The sequence below is a fragment of the Platalea leucorodia genome, assembly GCF_965183815.1.
Source record: "Platalea leucorodia genome assembly, chromosome: 5".
NCBI classification, from domain to species: Eukaryota; Metazoa; Chordata; class Aves; order Pelecaniformes; family Threskiornithidae; genus Platalea; species Platalea leucorodia.
Window position 1 is genome coordinate 68193105 of NC_138827.1, and position 23707 is coordinate 68216811.

General features: G+C 43.8%; 1 protein-coding gene across 2 annotated transcripts in view; it reads right to left on the reverse strand.

The window, feature by feature from the left end:
* TMEFF2 (transmembrane protein with EGF like and two follistatin like domains 2) overlaps window positions 1-23707 on the reverse strand; it is a 130941-nt gene that overhangs the window by 53000 nt on the left and 54234 nt on the right. For both annotated transcript variants that reach the window (XM_082314580.1, XM_082314579.1), the window contains exon 5: window positions 120-216. In XM_082314580.1, coding sequence (XP_082170706.1) covers window positions 120-216 — 97 coding nt within the window. The remainder of the gene's footprint in view (window positions 1-119; window positions 217-23707) is intronic.

A 23707-nucleotide genomic window follows, 5' to 3' on the forward strand; every position in this document is an offset into this window, starting at 1 on the left:
GTGATGAATCTCTGGGTGTGGAAAAATGAATATCTAATATTTTTAATGCTTTCTAAGCCACAGTACCTTTAAATAATAAAACATTCATTAAAATAGAAGAGTAGACCAAATTACTGTACCAAACATCTTCTGCATCTTCGTCACACTCTGCCCCAAACTGGCAAATGTCACAGGTCGATGTCTCTTTTTGATTGGTTTCACCTGAGCCTTCATTGACTGTTTGATGGAAAGCAGAAGAATATACATTAGTAAAGACAGCACTGTAGCAAAGCACTTCTCTCTCTCTAGAAAAATCTATTCACCGCGTCAGCTCAATGTGCTGCTCACTGAGCTGATGCCTGGCCAACAGACAGTGTTTTTGAATGGGGCCAACGCAGAGATTTCCATGTTGGTCTGTGATAAATTCCCTGAATTATGGAGTAAAAGGAAAACTGGAGAAAGACCCTTCCTCTTCCTTTTCCACTTAAACAATGATCCCTTCAAGCTGCAGCTCGGGCAGGTTGTGTCACCACCGAGCCTCACGGCTTTCTTCCCTGGGAAAATAATGGAGGTGTATTGATAGCATCACACGCTGCCTTGTGTCCTTTACCGGTGACGGCCTTGAGATGGACCCAAGGGGAAGTTTTCCTTGAAAATGTTTTGAAATTACCTGCCATGTGGTGCAATCTAGTCCATTCCAAAGGCAAAACATTTTTCTCTTCAGAAGTACAGCCACAAGCCCCAAGGACTAGTTATCTCTGGCAGGAAAGATTTAGTGCTGCCCAGAGGAGGGGACGATCTCCAGCATAGGTTAAATCTGAAACCCAGGAAAGTGAACACCCTTGTCTGCAATTGTGTAAGGTTTGTAACTGGCCTTTAAGTCAAAAACATGAAGGTACTGAAGGGAAAATAAAAATACGGGTATAAGAGGACTGCAAAAAAGTGTTGACGGCTGAGTACTGAAAGAGAGAAAGAGACCACTAAGGCAGGCACCCAGAAGAGGGTTTGTTAAAAGATCCAAAAGAAACATCATCTATGTTTTTATTAAAGTATATAAGCACCTTCTGATATCTTTCAATAGGTGCTGCTTTCTAGCAAGACACAGTACCTAGCGATATCCTTCTGCCGGTTACAGAATAATTAAACTAACCCAGACTTGAAGTATCAATCAGCTTTGACTGATGTTATCTGCATAAACAGCCTCTGCAGTGTCATCCTTTCATTCGGAGTCAGCACTGTGGTGCAGGCTGACTGCACATTTGGGTCCAGCCTACCAAGGCTGGTGGAGACGCTGAAGCGTGTCGGTAGCCCCACTGACACTGATGGGACGAATCACCTGCCTGATGTCGTGCATCCACTGCACGAGACACCGTTAACCTGGGTGTTACTGGAGGCTCCCAGGTTGGAGTGCTCTGACTTCAAATATGCTGCTTTTATTATTTCCCCAAGAAAGAAGAGTAGTCCCAAGCTTTCACAAAGCTGTTGGAGGAGAAAGGGCTTTTGCCCCTAAAAGAGAAAGTGTGACCCCAATGTCTGATTTCTTAACCTGGACAAGTTATTGAACCTCTGTCCTGTTCCCCACTGTGTAAAATGGGAATAATACCACTTTCTACCAACAAAGAATATGGAAACAAGTTTATTAAGGATTGTGATATGCTTAGATACTACAGTGAAACAGACCACAGAAATAACTAAGGTAGATGGTTTGTCTCAGTAGGTTTTTCCCAAGGCTTAATATAGTTAAAGAAAATGTTGGTATATTTAGGTATGAGCTATGCCGCTGCAATTTCTTATCAGTCTTACTTGAATTTAGACTATATTAAAATAAAAAAAAAAATTACCTATGATGAGCATTATGATGATCCTAAAAGGAAAAAAAATAGGGGTTTGCCCCATTTGTAGAACTTTGCTTACCTTTATATCCACAAAGTTCATGTACAAAAAACCCAAAGGGGAAACTCAGAAAACATAGTCTGGATTTTTGTTCTACTGCATTGTCAGGTTTTGTAGGGAGGGTCTGAGCTGTGGTTTTTCTCTTTCCTTAAATGACTGAGGAATTCTTTAGGCTCATATTTTATAAGAGCCAACATACGAAGGTGGACAGGGTATCCAAGGGCCATGTCCTCACACCATTAGCATCTTCATGTGCCACGTGTGTGATCCTGACCCAACAGCACTGGGAGGCTCACGCTGCTGTACAGCTCCTCCCCACTTCTCTGCAGCTGCATCCAGGCCCGGGTTTTTCATTGAGTTTCATTTATATTTTAAATTTGAAATCTTTTTTTCCTGAGGAGATAGCTTTGACAGCCAATTTTGGCAGGGAATTACCAGTGCTTAAGACATTAGACAGGACACGTGATCTGGATTTATTAAGTCACGCTGCTTTGCTGTGCCACAGTTTCACCAGATGTGAAAGGGGAACAGAATATTTGGCAGACACTTTGGGAGCTGTAATGAATGACTGCATGGAAAGTACAACGGGACACACAGGCAGGAGACTTCCTATGACAGCCGAGCACTCCCTACCTACCAGGAATATAACAATTGCTCCAGTTCAGGAGGATGAAAACATATTTTTTATGGAAAAGAGCTCTATTTTTAAAATGCTGTTATTCTGCAAATCACTTTCTTCATATTTCCTTTTAATTAAAAACATATGGCCTATTTTTTTTTTTTCTCCTTGTAATGTTTCTATTTGTAACTGTCCATCAGGTGTGGTTTGACCAGGGACTTCACATGGTTCCACATCACAAGCTGACTAAAACAACTATTTAAGTCATTAAAGGAAGGCATTTGAAAGATTGAGCATTCTGAAGAAAACTGATTTAGAGAGGAATATGCACATCAAGGCACAATGCAGTTCTTAATTTCTGCTAGAAAATAACAGGTCACTCCTTCATATTTTTCTGAAGAAGCTCTGCATCCAGTGTTCCACAATGAATGTGCACATTGCCATTAAATGTCCGAGCATGCAGTGGTCTTGATTAAAAAAGACAGCTGTTTCTCTCTCTCTCTCTCCCCCTCTCTCCCCCCTTCTGTTTTCAGTAACCACAGATAATATTATTCTTTACACTTCCTTAAGGCGTGTTTTTTCTCCCTACACAAACATATACACTGGCAAGCACACCCATACCCACAACTGACACACGCAAGGGTTTGTTTTCTCCATGCTGTGCAGGTAAGTGCTTTGATAAATCTGGACATCTTAGAAAGAGTTATTTTCCCAATATTTCCTGCTGCTTTTTAGCTTGAGGACTAGTAGATGCTCATTTTCTAAGGTGACTCTCTCCTTTTTTTTTCCTCACTGCACTTGCTGATTTGCACTTGCTTTCATATCTCAACTGAAAAAAAAAGTTAGCAAAAATAATCTAGTTTCTGGATTCCCCTTCTAAAAATAAAAGGAGTACGATTCTCTTTTCCGCATGCACATTACGTAGTTCTCATATTAGCAACATGTTGTGGTTTAACACCAAGACCCTGTAGGAACATAGTAGGGCTCCAGAGAGGCTAATCGCTGAAGCTCACCGCTTATTACTCACACAACTGAGAAATGTTAAGCTGCAAGTTCCTATTTGTATTAGCAAGATTAGCAACTTCCAGAGTTCCAGGAAATGTGCTAACATGGGTTAGAAGGTCACTAACATTATCTGAAAGTCACTTCAAAGACTATCTCAATCTCCTAAGCAATATAAATTCTTTAGCTGGGAAGGCACTACACACAATTTACAGAGTCAATGGACTGTGGTAACCACAACAGCTCCTGTTTTAATCATTTGGTCCTTTTCTGGCGTTCTGACTGCACTCAGATCAGATAGTTGTGATTTCAAGAATATCTGTATTGCTTGCAAGTCCCACAAGAAAGAAACCATTTTGGAGACATTTTACTTTGTTTCCATAGCTGAAAAAACAGAGTGAAAGTATCATCAGTAGATTGGTCTGACTCTGTCCTTATCTCTCTGACTTGACTCCTCATGGTGGGATATCTTTGCTATTGGTGAAAGAACTTCAAACAAAGCTTGCTGTAGCTCATCGTAACAGGATATCCACTTTTTAGCAGATAAAATCTAGGTAATAACAAAAATCACATGGAGATGCAGGTCGATGGCCATTTTTGTATTTTGGAATGAAAGACAATGTGCAAATTCAAACGAGGAGGAGAAGAATGCGCTTCAGAGCAGCCAAGGTGATCTCGCCACAGGCTTCAGTCCTAACAGGACTGCTCTGGGCACGTAACAAGGCGAGTGGACAACGTGAGAAAGCTCTGTGAAACCAGGGCAGAGAAGCCAGCAGAATTTACTAAATGTGTTAGAACAAACACTACCTGCACCTCTACCAAATGGCTAAAAACACCTCACAAACTTGACCAATAAAAGCCCAGATGCTGCAAGCAACTTCAGTCTAATCGATAAGTCTTTTTTCCTGAAAGCATTAGCTCAGTCAAAGCCTGCAAAGTGAGAAAAATGAAGGGTGCGAAGCAGGGGGTCAACTCATGAATGACTCTGCTCTCCAAGTCTGGCAGAGGCTCAGAACGGCATTACGGTCAAAATGAAAAGAAAATGGCCTACCGTATGGGTAATAAATCCAAACTCTGACATGCCTTGTTCTGCTTTACTCCTGCCGTCTGGCTCCATCTCAATAAATACATATTTGCTCTCTCTCACAAACACAAACATGCTGGGGAAATTACTTATCGCATGAGAAAATGGTGTCTACCCAGCTCAGGACCCGACTCAGAACTTCTTAAGGAGAACTGTAATATTCTCCTTCACACCAACGGGCCATTTCTCCATACCACCAAGTGTCAGTCCTTGAAACCACCTCCCCACTATTGATGGGCAGGTTATTTAAATGGTGCCAGGCTTGTGCAATACCTGAGCTGGCTGCCCAGGAAACCAGACCACCTTTCCCAGTGTCTATATTGCTTCAGGCCCATCTTGGGTACCTCCATGTTGCCATTCTCAGCCAAGTGCTGGAAAAGGTTAATGGGATGACTTCAGTGTGATGCAAATACCTAACAGGGTTTTCAGGGAGGAACTAGATGTATCCAGCCAGCTCAGATTGCTGATAAAATGTGCTCTTATCTTCTCGCTAAAGACCATGTAGATACAGCCTGACACTGCTTTGATGCCAGTCGGACTCAATTTGCAGTGTTTTCCAGCTCTCATATTTCTCCTGTGACTCTCAGGTTATATTTTTTCTTAAAATCACAGCCAGTGGATCATCTCAATGTGTAAGAATCTCAGTTTCTACGCATATTTGTTTTGAAAGGTATGTCTAACCTTTAGGGCTGTGGAGAAAAACCTTGCGAGTATATTAAATACCAGAACCTATCGAATTTATAATTTTTAAAAACGAATTCTTTTTGTAGGGCTGATTCATGTTTTTTCAGTCCTGTGCAATGCTGAGTTTATGTTGGACAGGAAAGAAGTACTTCTGAAACAGCTCGCTCTTGTGCAAGGCCCTGTGCTGAGCTCACCCGCACCTTGTGCTGAAGGCTCAGATTCTGCCCTGGATTAAGTCTAATTAGTGCAAGAAAACAGTGTCTGGGAACTGCCCTGAGTTCAGTAAATAACTAGTATAAAAACTGTTTCGCATTATTACTAAGCGCTGCTGCTCTCTAGTTTCGTCTTTATTTTTTACCTCCTGTCTTGCTTCCTCTTGTGCCTTCCTTCCCATTCTCTTTTGGCTTCTTTCCTTTCCCCGCCACCCCCAATTTGTTTCAGTTGCAATTACCCTAACGCAGGCCCCAGCACGGAGCAGCTCTGGCAGCCCTGCAGACGGGGTGCTACTGCTGTGAGGAGAGACATGGGCCCATGCAAAGCCGCATGCCTCTCACTTCGCACAGCTCAATGTCTTAGAGACCTTAGAAGCCTTCTCCAGCTGTCATCCAGTCCGGGGGCTTGGAGGCCTCCCCTGGCAAGATGGGTAGCCTTCACACCTTCTGAACATCATTTATCGTGGCTAAAGTGGATGGCACAGGAATGGTTTCACAGGAACAGCATTGCTCCTCTGCATCTATCTGATTGCGGGTCTCTCCTTTCAGCAGGCACAACTGGAGGTCTCCAGGAGCATCCGGGTCCGAAGTCAGGACGACCCCCTATAGACCTCTGTAGGGACTTGCCTGTATTTGTACAACCGTGGCCAGGAGGGAATGGATTCAATTCTTACTCAAAGTTTATTTATTCTAAATAAAACACCATTTGCTTGTTTCTGTCTCATGCATATCCCCGCTGCTCCCACAGTGCATTTGATAAAAAATTAAATGCGATTAGTCGAGGCCAGTTTCTCCTAGCAAATATCTCTAATGGCATTTCAAAAGGAATGGCTCATTGAATAAAACCCTATTGTAAGCTTTCTGAATGCTGACATGAAACAGCTGTGATTATTGCACCCTTGTGCGGTCCCCCTACAAAATTTGATGTTTGCCTGGTGTATGTGGGATGCCAACATTGCAGATTTATGAAGGTGTACGATGACCACCACTGACAGTATTTGCCAGCTTGAGGAAGAGGAGGCTCATTTAAATTTTGCCAAGAGCTTCCCCTCATAAACATCGCTGAGTAAAAAGCCAAATAGCACGTGGGGACTATTCATCTCTGCCTTGCATTAATTTAATTTTAAAGAGAAATCACTTTCTTGCAGGAGAATTTTCAAGGAATAGATACAGCTTGTTGTAAAAACATGCCTGCAATGCTGCCAAAGCTTTTGTGGCATCAGTCCCTGCTCTCATGTATTTCAATAGGTCCAACAGCGCGAACAAAACAACCAAGTGGACATGCCCACACAGCTGGATGGATGCAGTGTGACGGGTCACCAATCAAGGCCGTTATTAAAGAGCCTGGAAGGAGATTACTGTAGTCCTAATTGCAAAGACCAGAAGATTTTTCAGGATCAAAGAGAAATAGAAAAAGATGATGTCCGATTCCTCCCTCAGGTTGACTTGCCTGGCCACACAGATCATTAAACTTAAGCGCTGTGTCAAGGGAGATGGGAAGCTGCAGTCCAGGAAAATACCCAATATCATAACACTTTTTTTATTTGTCAGAAAAACTGCCATCAAAGGTTACTCAGGGGGAGAGTCAAGTGTGAGTCACTTGTGGCTAGCTGGCTCTATGTGCCAGAAGGGAGGCGAGCGCGCCAGGCTCGAAACCCTCTTCATCCCTTCTGTGGACTGCCAAACACCCTGTCCCTGCGGACCTGAAAGAGCCCCAGCATCTTCGGGATTTGCTGAAAAGCAGGGACTGGTTCTGGCCCCTCCTCTTCCTCTTGTGCATCTGGGCAGAATGTGCATCCCATACTGCCTGAAACAGGAGCTTACTGCCGGATACCTTATGCCTGATGCACTAAACACATGATGCAAAGATAATCTGACGGATGGAACATATGGACTATATACATGCTGTAACACTGCATTTACAGCAAATTCTATCAAGCAAATACTGCATTAGATATAGGTTCAGTTGGAGGAATATGAGTCAGCAGTGCCTTCCTCTGCAGGGGAAGATGCTACAGTTGGACGTATACCACAGAAATTACCTGTCTGTGCTTTCCCTGACCTCTGTCAAGAATCCACATCCCACCTGAGGTTCTAAGCACTTTTATTCATTCTAGGCAGAGAGGAACCTGGATCAGTGAACTTAGAGAAATTCAGCGAAAAAAATAAGGAAGGATCCAGCCCATGGCTTCACAAAGCCTACAATAAGGAAGCTCCAAATGGGTGATATGACTTTCCAGGGCTTTCCGCACTGAAAGGGTGCTTTTGCAAGTTTCCTACCTGGTGGAAAGATTAACAGAAGACTTGAATGTGAACCCTTACAGCTACTCATCTTTCAAGAAACAGAATGAAAGGAACAAAGATAAAACCTAAAAGAGCTGTCTAGCATCCACTTGGTGACTACTTTGGTTTTAAGGTCTTTGTCACTTTGCTCTTGATTTAAGTCTGTGTATCCTTTTGAATATTAGTATGGCTAGCAAGATAGCAACATCATACATAAAAATGTTCTTTATTCCAGAAGAGATGAAACTCCCAGTGGTAAAAGAAGATTTAGGCATCTCTGAAGATTTCTTATCGCTGTGCAACATAACTCTCTAATGGTTCAGTGCCTTGGAGGGTCATCTGAGATCACCTATCACATAAATCAAATAGGTGGCAGGCTACAAGAGTGGAAGCCTATAGCAATTTCATGTCTTTGCTCGCAGACATCAAATCTATCTTTTAGGCAGACTATAGAGGAGATAATATGCCACTCTATTTAAGCCACTGAAGAAACCCAAATCTGGGTATTAACCAATATTAGGAAGCTGCTCCTAGTCTTGACTGCACCACAATTATCTTGGGAAATGACTGGTTTTAAATCCTAAAACGCAGACCGCAGACACTGGTCCCAGTTCTAATTTACACTAAGGCTTCTGTATATCACTCTGGCAATGGAAAGGAGTGTCAGAGCCAGTGAAAGTCCAATTTACTTTATGTCCCATTTACATAATCAGGGTGGTGTAAAGTGGCTCTACTGTAAAAATGAATTGGGTCTACCTTTCACTGAATTCCACAAGAGGAGTGCAGTTTTCTTCTCCCACTCCACTTTTTTTCCATGTTATACTCCACTCTGTTTATTTCTGTGGTGCTAAGGCAGGGTACGCGCACGAGTAACTGAGAGCAGGCGCAGCCCCGGAGCTCAGAAGTCGAGAAGACACGTGCCAAGCTCATGCTCTGCAATGGGGTCTCAGAAGGAGGCAGCTCAGTCAGGTGCCAAAACTGGCAGTCAAAAACCATGTTCAGCCAGGCTGTACCGTCGTGGTTGGGAGCCACAACGGATGGCTCCTTACCTGCCTCTTCCTCCACCAGCTCAGTGGTCAGCCTGTATCCAAAGGGCAATCCCCAATCCCCCATCACATCTCCTGCCCCAGAAGAAGTTAACATTTCTGCAGTAGCACTCCCTGATCTGCAATTGTCACTGCTGAGCTGATCCTCTAAACTTGCACAAGCAGGGCTCACCCCTGTGTTTGAGTCTTTCTCTATAAGTGAGAATTTCCATTTAAAGAAAAAAGAAAATCTGGCTCAGAGCTAGTTGTCAAAATATCCCTCCTGACACGTGTAACGGTATTTCTGCCTTCCCAGGCCTGTAGCTAGGCAGTCCTTGGGCCTCTGCTGTAGCTCAGGGTGCACAGGAGTGTGGGCACGCAAGGAACTTGCTAGAAGCTAAGGTAAGGGCAACTGCAAAGTTTCTAAGTCCTGTAGGAGGAGATACAATATTTATGCAACATAGATCCTGTCTTTTATATAACCCTATTCTTCAACGAATGTGTAAATATACTGTACTAGTTAATTGCATGAAAAAGTCCAGCAATAAGATGACCTTTCAGGACAAATGGGAAAAAATCAGTTGAACTGTGTTTTTCCTTTTTATTTCCATTATTAGTGGGAAGTTGAGGCACTGCGTGGCTAGCACCATTACTGGCTTATTGTACTCCTTGGTTTACAGTTTATGTGGCGGAATAGTCATGTCCACAGTACAAAAACCATGACAAATACTGGCAGAACTGCTGAAAGCCTTAGCGGAAAAGCAAGGGAGTTCACGAGTAGCACAGCCACTCCTGGAAAGGTGGCAAAGATTTAGGAGACGAAGCCTTCATGGGCCCGGTCTGTGGATAAACTGGGGATCTATTTTTGTGCTGTCACCCAGAATTTACGTGACTGTGTAGGGAAAAACCTCCCAGACCTCCACTAACAGGACAAACACGTTGAGTGCGGCACGCCAAACTCAGCCTTGATGCGAGCAGCAGAGAAGCATGGATTTGAATCCATTTACACCAGAACAATGTTGCCCTTCTGAGTATAATTTTACAGATGTGTTTATGATATAGGGGGAGCCATATGGCACGAAAGGTTTAAACATTTAATCTCACTTAGCTTCAATACACTGCACATACAGAAAATTGGAAGCCCAGCAGGAAAATGCCAGATTTCATTCTCACTTAGTTGTGATTAACCTTTACGAGCTCACTCAGAGTTTTGTCACCTGCGAAGTCAGTCAGGGCAGGCAGGCTGTGAAAGCCCTGACTTTCCGCTCTGGCCAAGGCACCGCAACCCTTGAGCTTGAGCTCTCCAAGGGCTGTGCTGCCCAAAATGTGGGCCTCTCCCAGCTGAACGGCAGCACACCCTGTTCCATACCTTCCCGCGGGTATGGAAAGTGCAGAAGGGAACTATAGGGAGCAAATGACCTGGAGGGACTCTCCCCTTTCTCTTCCTACAACTGCACTTCTCTGCATGGCTCAGGTGGGCCAAGTTTAGAGCAGCCGTACACTGGCAGACGGATGCAAGGCAAATAGCTGATACATAGCTCACTTTGCAAGTATGCTCTTTCTCATTAATATTGATTCCCACACACAAACACTTTAGCTATATTCACTGATTGCATTACCATTGCAGAAGTGTAATTAACAAATTAAAAGGGAGGACTGTGATTCAGTTTAATTTGGGGAAAATCTTAAAAAAAAAAAAAAGAAAAAAAAAAGAAAAAGGAGGAGAGTATGATGTTTGAGGATCATTCCCCTCTGCTATTCATTTTGATGCCTTGGACATGCTCTAAGAGAAATGCTTTCATCAAAACAAACATGTCCTGAGTATGCTGCAGTACTGGCATACATGGGCACTTGAAGAAGCATCAACGAGACAAAAAACAAACAAATGAAAGAAATCCTGACAGATGCTAAACAAGTTACTAGATTGCAAATGAAGGTGTATCATCATGGAGAGAGGAAGGGGGAAAATGCCAGTTGGAAGCTGCTCAGACTCGTCTGAGACTGCCAGCTTATTCACAAAAACTTATGAAAAGCAACACAGAACACGCACACCATCAGAAGCCAAAGTTTCACTGCTCTTCTCTCCAAAAAACAACTGAGCACACCTGGAAGAACGGCTGCAAAACGATATCTACTTCCCCTCCTATCTCCTATGAAAAACACCTTTCAGGTGATCTAGCATTATGAGAAACCATAATCATTAAGGATTGATCATGCTAATATAATTTTCTGGATGGCTTATTAACCTACTAAGACATGTTTTTCTCTACTTCCCTTCATTAGCGACAGCAATAATTAGGTAAGGACAGAGTAACAAAATTGATCATATGCTACTGCCGAAGGGGACAGAGAATGTATCGTGGACATTTAGCATAATGTTCTCCAAACTCGAGATGCATTAATTCTATTTAGTAACACAGCTATTTTCTGCCTTTGATAGAAGGAATCTATTAACGTAGATATTGTATAACAGAGGCTGTATTGTCCTATTCCAAAATGGAATCTTCTTTTTTCTTTAAAGTTCATAACACAAAATGAGACGAGACAAGAACACATCATGGTCTCAAGTATCTACCAATACCACATCCTTTTCTTATGTCAGTCTTGACTACCAGTCTCGTCATGAAAGCAGTGCTTTAAAAGCAGAGCGGCCGCAGAGCTCTGGCTAGGAAGCAAAGCAGTGAGTTATACTGTCACCTCCCGGACAATAATCCCCAGAGACACTTCCCTCATTTTTTTGGATCAGCTTCAGACAGCCTTCCCTCTGCCTGCCACCCCGGTCACCAGAACAAAGTATCTGTAGCTTATGCTTAGGCAGCACTACTCAAAATACATGTATACTAACATATACAAATTTTATAAATTTACAAAGGTGATTGAATAGCGGCTGTACTCTGAGCCCGTGTTAAGGTCCCGCTTCCCTGTCTGTAACATCAACAGCAGAAGCACCGCCAACGTGCGGGCTGGGGGATGAAGGAGCAGCCACACGAAGCCTCAGTGCCTGCGTGCTGCCCCTCGCCTTCCCGACCTGCGACCCCAGCGCCACGGCCCCAAACCCCGCAGCAGCCGCCCCGACCCTTGAAAGAGAAACTGCCAGTTAAGGGATCACCCCGGTCACAGCTGTGATGCGTGGAGAGAGGGACCGGTGTCAACCCACGATGGGGGCTGCCGGCTTGACCTCGCAGCTCCACAAGACCTGCAAGCATTAACTTTCCCGCACCACCCTGCCAGCGCGGGAAGCGCGTGTAAGCGTGAGCGCGACAAAGGGATCGCAGCGATGATGAATTTTTACGTATTTTTTAAAATGCCAGCGACCGGCTTTCCCTGAGCTCTCCCCCCATGTGAGCAGTAGGCAGCTTTCTGTAGATAAAAGCATTACAGGGAGCTGAAAAGAGTTGACATTACAAACTTGGCACTCCGATGGCATGCTGCACAAACAGGCAAAGGGAGGATCTGCCAAAGTGAGAGCCAGAGATAATGTGAAAAGCATAAACCCAACATATTGACCTTATTTAAGTCCAAACAGCATAACACTAGGATACTTAACGCAAAAATGTCGAAAACATTCTTTATTCCACACACACATGAATGTTTTCTTTAAATATGCAATTCACTTGATATCTGCAATCCCCCCTCTTCAGATGCAAAATCCAAAATAATGATTATATCAGTCACTGCTTAATACATCCAACTGTGGCCCTGATTTTCATGCATGAATGGTCATTTACATATCATTACCCATCATGCCATCCACTCAGATTTTTCTTTCTAAAAAGAGTAATACATTTAAAGTTGTCATTTTAAAACAAAAATGCTTAAAAAGGGGACTTTCATTTTGTGGTATCTTAGCAGCTTATCTCTGTGCTCTTAGCGGCTAATAGACCAGAATATTAAAATGGAAAATTCTCAGTGTGTGTGACAACTGCTACAGTGAGAAGATCTTAGAGAAGAGGCAATTATCAAGGGATTTTTCTCAACTTTGGAAACACAGATAAATATGAACAGAAAAGCCGAAGCAAGCCAACCAGAAGCAAAACAGTAATTATAGTAGGTTCTTCTATTTTCCTAACACAAGTCCTTGTTGGGGGCACAGCTAGTTCCATGTTAGGGAAATCACTGCAGACATGAGGTGCAGTTAGAAGCTTTGCATGAATAAATTACAATTTTTCAATTAATATTGCCCATGCCCACAATAGAGGAAAGATTTTGTTTTCCCCCTCTTCCTGCTACTTTTAAAGTAATTTTCTGCTATGTTTAATTAGGAAATTTCTCTACAGAAGGGAATGTGATAGAAGATTAATTCTCTATTTCCTCACCCACTGTGTCAGTAGACTCAAGTGGACACTATAAACCCCAGTTAAATACGACGAGGATGATCAAGCACGGAGCTCCTTTCAAGAGGTCGCGTCTGCAGACTGTAGATCTCATTTCAAAACAATAGAAACGAGTTAGAAAATGGTATCTCTCCGTGGCGCAGCGCCACAGAGGAACAATTACAAGTGCTTCATGGTGCGAGGGTTCACCATGCCGGCTGAGAGGGTTCGCTATCACAGCTAATGATACCGAATGCCGCCGAGTGAGAAATAGCATTTCCAGAACCACTGATGTTTGGGGTCTTTTTCTCCTGTTCACCACTGATAATTATTCCTCTAGAAGTCTCATCCTATTTTACAACTTTTATGCCAAGTATGAAACAGCAATTAAACAATAAATAATGAAATGTTCGCTGGTAGGCAATAGAGTAAAGGGTTGTTTGGGTTTTTTTAAGGGAACAGACAAAGGGCGCAAACTGTATTTGTTTTTAATGAACAATGAAGGGAACGAGCTGTTTACCCTCAGGGCATAAAATCCTATGAATGGTCTACTGCTGCCAATGCTGAGTAAATATCGGGTTAATGCTTTTTTAAATTGAAATCCAAGCCAGAGTAAGAACAATTATTTAGGGGAAACTCAGACCTACAAGATACTGGAACATGCAAGATGCTATCCATTGACAAGAGAGGGTAAGCAATTTTCTCAGAAGTTTTATTAATGGAGTGGCTAAACATCAAAACAGAAAAAGCATGAACGATTCAGAGGAGGAAACGCAGACATGTAGCCTAGTAGAGACAGAGCGCCTTGCTCATTGATTAACTAGGACCAGATTGTTTTAATACAATAGAAGTTGTCAGCACATACCTCCTGGGGACAGGAAAGGTCAAAACAGGACAACTGGCAGAAAAAACGTGTAATGCAGAAGAAACTTCACTCCCAATTTTATTCTGGGCTTAAAAAACCATAAATCAACATTTTGGCTAGTCTGATGCTTATGCATTCCACCCCTCCCATTTTGACATGTTTATAAGACATTCTTATCCCACTCTGCTTGATGCTGCTCTGGTTTCACGTAGAGAAATGCTCCAGCAGAGCATTTAAGAAGGGGCAGCCACCTTTGCAGAGTCCAAGGGAGAGCCGCAAGGATGACATGATTCAGAAAACACGACTTCCACGGTGAGCTTAGGGGAATGGAAATTTTTTACTTTGGAAAAGAGAAGACTGAAAAGAGACTAGTCATCTGATATAAAAAGGAATGTTAAAAAGGCTGCTATAAAAAGAAGGATAATCAATTGCTCTCCACATCCGCTATTTCTGAGACAAGAAATAATTGATATAATTTACGGCAAAGGAGATTTAAGTTAGATATTAGGATTTTTTTTTTTTTTTCCTCAACTTCTAAGAATTACCATGCGCTGGAACAGGCTGCACCGGAATGAAGCAGGTGTGCTCAGCAGTGGCTTCTGAGACCCGTCCATGCAAATCTCAGCAAGAAGCAGTCTAACTATAGTTGTTCCCATCAGACTTGAGAAGGATGGATGAGATGATCAGTGGAAGCTACTTCCAGAACTATATGTCTACAACCATATCATGCCTTTTCTGCAGGTTAGGCAACGGCGGCGCTCCATACTATACACGATTCAATCTTTACTTGTACAAATTCCCATTGTAAGCATGGGGCATTTTTTTGTAACGTAATTAAAACATCTTCATGTCAGCTGGGTGTGTGATGTCTGCCCACGTATGGGGCCAGTATATATTTTTGCATAATCTCTAAAAGTTCCTGACTCCTGCAAATTGGGAGGATTTGGTTACACCTAGGACCTTGTGGACAAGACTTCAGGTCTTCTTCTGATCCTGAAGAAGTAGGAGAACCAACTGCATCTTCTTCCTCCCTCAGGAGAGAAATTTCTTTTTTTAGACACAGTGGTTTGAAATTATCTGTTCCAGTTGACCAAGTTTTTGTTCCATTACAATAAAATACCTTTTAGAGAAAAGGCATAGATCTCTTTAAAGGGAAAACATTTTAAAAAATTTTGTTAAGTGGGTTGCAAAATCTATGTTAATACAGAAATACAGGTAATGCACTGCATTTCTCAGAGCAGTCGGCAATGAGTTTCCAGTGTTATCACTCAGCTCGTCACTACGTAGGTAAAACCCGGGGAGCCACTCCTGCTCAGGGTGGGGTCCTGCCCAGCAGCCTGCCACCCTCACGCCAAACTGATGCTACCCGTCACGGACCCTGTGGTGGCTGCACCCCCGATGCAAAGGGCAGAAGGTGGTGGAGGGAATGAAGCTCCTCATGCCAGCTCCAAATCTGCGGATGGCAAAGCTGGGCGTGTCGGGGAGCCCTACTTTCAACCAGAGCAGACTGCCACTGCCCGAATGTGTGTCAGGAGCCTCAGCGGCCCGTGCAACAGTCGAGAGTCACGCGGCGCAGAGGGCTTGCAGCCACCTTTGTTCTGCGTCCCCTGGAGCTGCGCTTTCTGTGCCGTATCTGCCGGAGGCACTGCACAAAATCTGTCCCCTCTGTTCCCATTTCCAAGGAGTGAGCAGCCTTTTTACAGCAAAGCCAGTCTTCGGAGGTTCCTCAGCCCCTGGTGTTTGCAGCTAGAGCCCACGCTATGTAGCTGCCTAGGTGTGCACAGGGTGCGCTTTTTTCCCCTCCTTTTTCCTTTATGAGCAGTCAGGCCCGGGGCAGAATTACAGTTTATTTGCACAGTGATAACATAGCCTTTCAGAAAGGAAATATAAAATGATGAATCAGAGGTCTGGACACATCCATCTGTCATATCCAATAAGCATGTGTGTGCCATGTGAATGCCTGGTCGCTCTTGTAATTAGCTGTTAAAGCTGAATGGGCAATTTTCAGCCAGAAGTGCATGAAATGCATGAACATTTTAATGATGCACAGAACAATTAAGAATATTACATGCATAGTTCCTGATCACCTTGAGATTTTCTCTCTACTTAGTGTTGGGGGAACTCAACCTCTTTAACCCTATTAGAGCAAGAGGGCACAGCTGGAGGCAGGAAATGGTGAGCTGAATAAATTGCAGCAAGGCAGGCTCTTTTTAAAATGCAACTTTTCCTTCCAAGAACTCTTCGATAATGACGGAAAAAATGTCTGCAGTGAATTCTGATGAAAAAAAGAAAGAAAGGCCAGAATAATAAATGTGTCCCATGTGACAGCCGGGAAAAATGAAGGGTCTGATTCAGGTCCTGTTCTAATCAACGGGACTCCCTCCATTACCTCTGCTAACAATCACATTAAGCCCTTTATGTTTGGTTGAGTAGATACAGCACAGAGGTAAGAAGCAAGAACGCCTAGTCCCTGAAATGGCAGCTAAGCATCAGGTAAGCCACCTGAACTCACCCTGATGCAGTAAATCTTCATGCATGAATACATAGAGAACGCATACAGATGGTACGGATGCTATTTCAGCAGAGAGCAAACCCCCTGTGTCTTCCCCCCAACATGGGAAGAGGGGATCTGGACCAAAAAAAAAAAAAAAAAAAAAATCACACAGAAGGCGGCCAGGCCCTGTAAGCCTAACCAAGCAATGTAAACGTAGCTAAGGAGTGCAATCCCATGTCTACATACACAGAGACAGAAAAAAAGGACGTGGCCCAGTGTGGTGGGGAAAAGTCTTAACATTGTCACATATTAAGTATTTGCAATAGAAGATGCAATGTTGTTCTTGCTCAAAACACTGTGTAAATTTGGCTTCAGGAAAAACCCCCCAGATAAATTCCATCTGGCATGTGCCAGTCTAAAACGCAAGAAATGCTGTGGCCTCAGACATGCAGCATGGTGAGGGAGGAGGAAATGCCTCCTAGCTCACGGAGCGGAGGTCAGCTTTCAGCTCCTCTCAGGTGGGTGCCGACTTGACTCGGGCAGAGCAGAGCTGCCTCCTAGCAGGTTGGGACTAAGCCCTGGGGTGTTCACCACAAAAATTTCTTAGGAAAAGTTAATTAGCATATAGTAGATATGGGTACGTTTCTTTGCAAAAGCCTGTTCGAAGTGGAAGAAGTGTAAACATCACCTAACCTAACCACTGCTTTCATGTACCTTATTTTTACACTGAGTTGCTATAAACTATCCCCGTAGTATTTTGTTGTAATTACATGCAGTAAAAGGAACAACCGAGTAATTACCTCAGACTCCGCAATAATATTTCCACATTAAAATGTAAGCGCAAGGTGCATAGCTCGTGTCCGTGTTTTAACCATAGGAAGAACAGAAGACTACTCATTTGAGGGGAAAACCACACATTAAAAAGCTCTCTGCCAGCTACCAGTGATCCGCGGCTGTCCCAATTTAGCCTGGGTGCCTGCCTCTGCTTCTAACTCTGTTGATAGCCATGCACGGTTTTAAAAACAACCAGGTGTGTCTCCAATGGGCATTTATCCTCCCTGGGAGCCTGGCACTCCTGAAGCGTGCACAGACGAGCTTAAAAGAGACCATTTACACATGGAGAGAAGTACTGGAGAAACCGGCTTTCTGACCCCGGTCCCTGGGCACACCACGGGCTGGGATTAACAAGGGCTGCCGACCTCTCACGCCGCTCTCAGGCAGCAATTGCAAACGTTGTGGGGGAAGGTAGCGTTGGATTAGCCGTATTTCACCTCCAGAGGGTTGTCTTTCACGTTGAAGGATTTTCTGTCTTTCACAAGCTTTTGTGCTTCATTTAAGCCCTAAATAAAGCACAAATAGCCCACGGGAGTAAACTTTACTCTCTACCTGTCAGAATAATTTCCTACCTGAATTAACTTGTGAATACACTTTAAAAAAAACAGACGCATCTTCTCTGCAGCCTGATTATTTGCCTGCTTTATTTTCCAAACTTTTTTTTATGCTGCTTTTCCATTTTGGGTGCAAGTGGAATCATGTTAATGGACTGATGGGGTGAAGAGCAAACACAGGCTCGGACTTTGTATGGCATATGTGATCTGTTTATACAGCCCTCCCCCCAGGCATGACTCTTCACTTAATAGTACTCACATGGGCTTTGTGCCTGCCTAATTTTTCAGCACCTGCATGCTTTGCAGACATTCTTGCAAAGAGTTCTTGCCATGGGAATTGTGAATCCTCACATCATTTTGCATCAGGAAGGGCTACACAAGCCCCCCCAGCCTTGCCTGGCTGAGCAGGAGGAGGAACTTTAGGGATACCCCATCACAAACCTCAGAAAGACAAACTTCAAAGAGCAAACATGAAAGAAAAAAAGAAAAAGAAGAAAAAACAGTTGTTAAATATCAGTACTCAAGATGCAGATAGTAAAAAATGACAAGGGGGTAACACTGAGCAGACACGGTTCATTCAGGCTTTGTTCTGAGAGGCAGGGGCCATGTCAGCCCCTTTCTGAGGGGTGGGCCCATCCCTGCTCGCACCCCTGGCAGCCCCGTTGAGTTGTGGCCCTCCAGACAGAGGTGATTAATCAAACCCACCCGAATCTCCAACCCACCATCTGATAAGGCTTCTTTCAGCTTAACAAAACTTAGCGTCTGTGTCACACCTCTCATTCCGGGTTTTCAAATAAAAAGCTCTCGGTGCTGGCTCCTCCTGCCTCTGTTTCATGGCGGGAGCGGCAGCGTGCTGCCTGCAGCGCCACGGGAAGGCAGCAAGCAAGCCCCTGCCACCGCCGTCTGCCATCAGCTCGGGCCACGCTCTCAACTCCAGGCAGCATCACCTTTCTGATCACGTTGGCCAAACAAAACAGCAACAATTACCAGTTTTGATTTATGCTTTCTAGTTTCTTTTTAGCCTGAACACTTATGGGGGACCAGTTCAAGGAGGACGGCACAGGTTTTTGCATTGCTGCCTGAGATCTGGACAGGCCACAAAATCCTGGCCACCCAAACCAGAGCTGACGGCCTGTTTCTAAAATACCCACGGATGTAAGAAGTTTGCAGATAGTCTTGCTTTTTGGTAGAGCAGAACTCTTCCTCTGCCCTCCAAGATTTTGGTGAGACCATCAATAGCCTGCCATGGACAGCTGCAGAAGTCGGGAGAGGGCTGGTGGGCAGCAGGAGGCCATCTGAGAGGATCCCAGCTGCACCACACAACCAGCATCTACCAGATGCTCTGCCTAGCTCCGTGTTACTGCTTTATTAATGAAAACAGAAATCGTCTCTTCCAGCCTTACTATCACAGGTCGTTTAATCAAAGAGCTAACGAAGCAAGCGGGGAAAACACAGCCACGCGTTGCGCTAGTTCCAAGAAAGATGCTTTAGAGGAACGGAAACCTCCAGCGCCCTGACAGTTGGTGGTTGAGCTGGCTGCAAAACGGGCGACCCGACTCTGCCAACACAATGGGCCACTTCTAGGAGCTAAGCCTGCAAGGAGCTCCAAGTCCCTGCCAGTATATCCAAAACCCTGCAGCAGAGCATGAAACGTGGTTCTCTCTTCTCTCAAGCAACCTGGTATTTATCACTCTTAAATCAGCCACAGCCTATTTTCATCACATCCCACCTTCTTGCCCGGATCTGGGTTCACTTTCTTCACTGTTTCCCATCTCAGAGTCCACGCTGACAGAGGCACAATGCCTGCCCCTGTAGGGTTTGGGTCTGTGTACAGGGGATGGTTCTTCTCAAAGATCTCCTCCCAACTTGCAAATTCCCATGGTGGTATTTCTCTCTTAGTTCATATTTCTAAAATGGGATTTTTTTTTACGAGGAGCAGCTCCCTAACATCTGAGCAGCTTCATGGTCTTACACTGTGCCTGTCTGCTTCGTTAACACTGCTGTTTTCCTAACAATATTTCTGTGCTAAAATGAAATTCACACACTTTGCATCCCCTGAACAGTAAAAGACTTTTCAGGGGATAAAATATAATTGCTCAGTGCATCAAGCATGATTGATCCCTCTGCATTTCCTGGTAATTACCCTCAAGAACAGTGTGCATTAGACACTCTCTGCTATTGGAAGTAGTGTCTAGGGTCTTGTGGTCAGGTTTACTAAAATACCCCCTGCAGTATGTAACCTATAACACATATATGCATATTCTACTTAAGTGGATTCCATTTTGCTCTTGGATTTGCATCTGATCAAAGGAAAAATGTCCATAAAGCTATTCTACCACACTACTGTTATTTAGAACAAGTAAAAAAAACCCCAAAATCCAGCATTATGTTTTCTCTCAGCTTCTATGCTTTTTTCCTTACTCATTTTATTCTTGCCCTTTACAAAATATATTTACAAACAAAAGTCCATATTTAGACTTGATTCTGGATATTAATGCTTACAGAGCATCTATTTTCCCTCTGGAAGCATAAGGTTTTTTAATGGTTACTTTTTATTTACAACTGAAGTAGATTAACAGAAGTTATGCAGTATCAGAAAGCTTCATGTCAGCTTTGGGTCACGTGTGCCTGTGGGATAGGTACCTACCTTTTCCCTATTTTGTACAGCACCATCTATACCTACTGATGGTCACTGCCTTTCTGACAGGTCCGGAATAGGTTATTCTTGCTCTGAACCGACCCCTATTCAAATACAGGATCTGATGCTGAAATATTTTACTACTTCCCCAGTAGTACTATTACTTTAACTTTGCTTTGAATCACATTATTTCTGATCCTTCTAAAACAGTGGCAAACCTAAGCATCTGAGCAAATGCCATCCTGAATCATTTTTGCTCTTTCACCATTACCAAAGTAAGACAGTGCACCTGCTTTACGCTTCCTTCTGTAATATTTGGTTCAGAGCCAATAAGGACATTAAGCAGCTGAAAAATGTTATAATCAGCTGCAAAAATCCTTGCCGGGCCATAAACACCATGTCTTTGTGAGCTACTCTTCCCTCTTGCTACCAGTATCCAAATGGATGGATCTAAATAGTCCAACCAGCTGAGCTCTAAATCACATCAAAGGTATCGTTAACAAATAGAAAAAATGATACAGGTCCTTCTAGAAGACATCCAATTTCCTGTAGCCTATCCACATTCTTTCTTTACACTATTTTGGCTTGAGATCCCAGAGACTTGACCAGAGTCAGTGATTTATTCCCAGAGAGTCTTTGGTCATGTTGTTCCTTTTTTAATCTTTTGCAACTGGCCTTACACCAGCAGACGTTCCCCAGCACCTATATAATGCTTCACTGCACCATTCACTGGTGCGCACTGTGCGAAAGACCAAACCTTCTTGATTTTTCCCCTTTCTGTGCCGCTCTGGCTGAGCAGCCGCCAGCCTCCCTGTCTGCCTGTGCTCTCCAGCAAGCCCATAAAGCCGTCCCGCAATCCTGAATAGGCCTCGTGACACCATGGCTTCTTCCTTAATTGCTTCCACAAATTTTAAACACCACTATTGCCTCTTACTTTGGAGTTAGATGGGAAGGAGCAAACCACAACCTCCACCAACTACTCAGAACACAGTATTTGTTGCAGATCTATTTTTTCAGACCTCTTAAGTACACTTGTAATCCATAGGAATTTTGTACACTGCCTGCACAGAACAGGCTGAGGGGTGCAGATAATGCTTTTATGCTATTGCTAATTTATTTTTCTTCTCTCTACGTGTTCTAGCACCCTTCCCCATGCCTTAATTGGGTTTCGGATTTTAGGTGCTGAAATTATTGTTCCTAGGACTAGGCAGCCATTTGTAAGCTTTAAAGGTAACCCCGCTGTTACCAGAAGAAGAATCTGCCAGAAAAGCTCAAAAGAGAAATAAAGATGTCACCTGTTGATACATGGTAGCAGATCCCACCATTATCCCACAATGGCTAAGTGCCGTGGACCCACACCAAAGAGCTCATCCACTGAAGGGGTGACACTGGAGGTGTCCCTTCAGCCCAAGGACATTTATTCTGTCAGGATGACTACCGTAACCAAAACATAGCTACCACATTTTCATTTACATGTCATCTGCTCTCAAAGCTGTTGAATGCCAGAGGAGAATTCGGCAATAGCATCATGGAAAGACCTACTCCCATGCACACATTAGCAACCAGGGGCAGCCAGGTGAGTCCTGGGATGAGGAAAGGGGTGGCTTTGCACAGGAGAACAGTGGTTGCTGGATGCTGAAGGCAATGGAAAGTGACAGAGGATGGTTTTCATGACCATTCACAGTGTCTCACTGGCTCTTAGTTGTCGTTTTGGTTCCTAGCTTTCTATTGCAACGTATCTCGTAGCTATATAGTCCCACTGAGCATCCTAAATATTTTTATCTATCTACATGGAGCATCTCCTAGAGAGAAGTGCATCACTGTCCACATTTCACATGAAGAGGCCTAAGCAGGGAGGCTATGCTGAGGCTGCCCGCTGCATGGCCACTGCACTGCTGTGTGCTCCCACTGTCCACCCTGATGGACTTGGCTTCTTTCTGGGGCCAAAAACCTGGATTTTCCCACTTTGCACATACTGAGGGTAGGGGCTCAGATTATGCACCATATGCCATCCTTACATAGGGACAGGACATGGCCATTCTCAGCACAGTCTTCGGGAGCAAAACTCTGAGCTCAACTCTGCAAAAGCCCAGGCTAATGTTCTCACTGCCAGCCAGCATTCCTCTTGAAGATTAGCATCCCAGTGTGGAGCAGAAGGCTTTGTAGAAGATAGGGCTTGCGGTGATGAAATAGGGTAAATGTTTCACAGACAGGTAAGAAGAAATTACTATGGCAACACCACACGATTTCATTAGAGGTGGAAGAGCTCTTTTCAGGAGAGCAGCATGTTCTATAAGGCGTAATGCAAACTTATCTTCATGGCTACAGTTGGAGAATACCTGAGAAAAATAGGTGGGTGTGTGGCTAACTAGAAAATTGGCCTATACTGCCAGAGCACACGGAAAGCACAGTATAAAAGGACAAAGAATACCAGAGCCTCCATCATCAGGTTTTGGACGAGCAATGCTAGCTACACCAAGATTTGTGCCTTGCCCACCTAAATAAGACTACATATCTTCACCTGTTAAAACTACCAACTTAGTAAGTTCAACTACAAAGTTCATATTTCTATGAATTTTGCATTTCTAAGGCCATCCAGGATACTGTCAACAATTTAATAAATTTATAGCAAATACATACAGGCCTACTGTAGCAACACTGTCTGGATAGCAGTTTTGCATGCTCTGAATATAAATGGCTATTAAGAGGGCCAAGAGCAAGAGTTAATTATGGCATTTAAAAGAAAAAAGCACACCTCTGCCTATGATTAATTTCATAGACTTCAGCATTTCATGAAGCTAGGCACGTAGTTGAGTAAATAAGTCTTGTGGGCTCAATTTGAACCATTTGTAGAAATGAAGAAGGGTGGGTACTGTATTTCCTTGAGTAGGGAAGGAAAGTCATCGCATTAAGGAAGGAGGTTTGGCTGTGTGTGAATAAAACTCGGCTGCCACTGCATATATTGGAACATGATCTGAAATCAGATTTGCAGTCGTGCTGCCAGGAGACTGAAGAGGTCGGCTGTTTGTTTTATAAACTGCTGATGTTTTCCCCTCTCCCTGCCTCCTCCAGCCTCACCAGAAAGCAGCATGATGGATGGGAGAAGGTCTCCCTGCTCCCAAAAACCCCTGCAATGGAGGCTGCAGGCAGGCTGTCACCTCTGTCTGTCACTCCTGCCAGCACAACGCACTCCAAAATACCTTCTGTGCCAAGGGTCCCTGATTAGCC